Here is a 200-nt window from a genome sequence, read left to right on the forward strand (position 1 = left end):
TCCACAGGTCTACTTTGATATTAAAATTGGCAAAACACTTGTGGGAAGAATAGTGATGCAGTTACGAGCAGATGTTGTACCTAAAACTGTTGAGGTAAGTCAGTTTCTCTACCATTGCTACTTGTATAATCCACTGTAGTTTTGTGCTGTGATAATTACACCTTAATTATTAGGCCATACATGACTCGCTTGAATTTCCC

The 200-nt window shown here is 37.5% G+C and overlaps 1 protein-coding gene across 1 annotated transcript in view; it reads left to right on the forward strand.

Moving 5' to 3' along the window:
* LOC119592034 (peptidyl-prolyl cis-trans isomerase E-like) overlaps positions 1-200 on the forward strand; it is a gene marked incomplete in the record, with an annotated part of 20,319 nt that overhangs the window by 1,563 nt on the left and 18,556 nt on the right. Inside the window, 1 exon segment of the mRNA XM_037940829.1 lies at positions 1-94. Within this exon segment, the coding sequence (XP_037796757.1) occupies positions 1-94 (94 nt within the window).

The sequence above is a fragment of the Penaeus monodon genome, chromosome 29, assembly GCF_015228065.2.
Source record: "Penaeus monodon isolate SGIC_2016 chromosome 29, NSTDA_Pmon_1, whole genome shotgun sequence".
Classification (NCBI taxonomy): Eukaryota; Metazoa; Arthropoda; class Malacostraca; order Decapoda; family Penaeidae; genus Penaeus; species Penaeus monodon.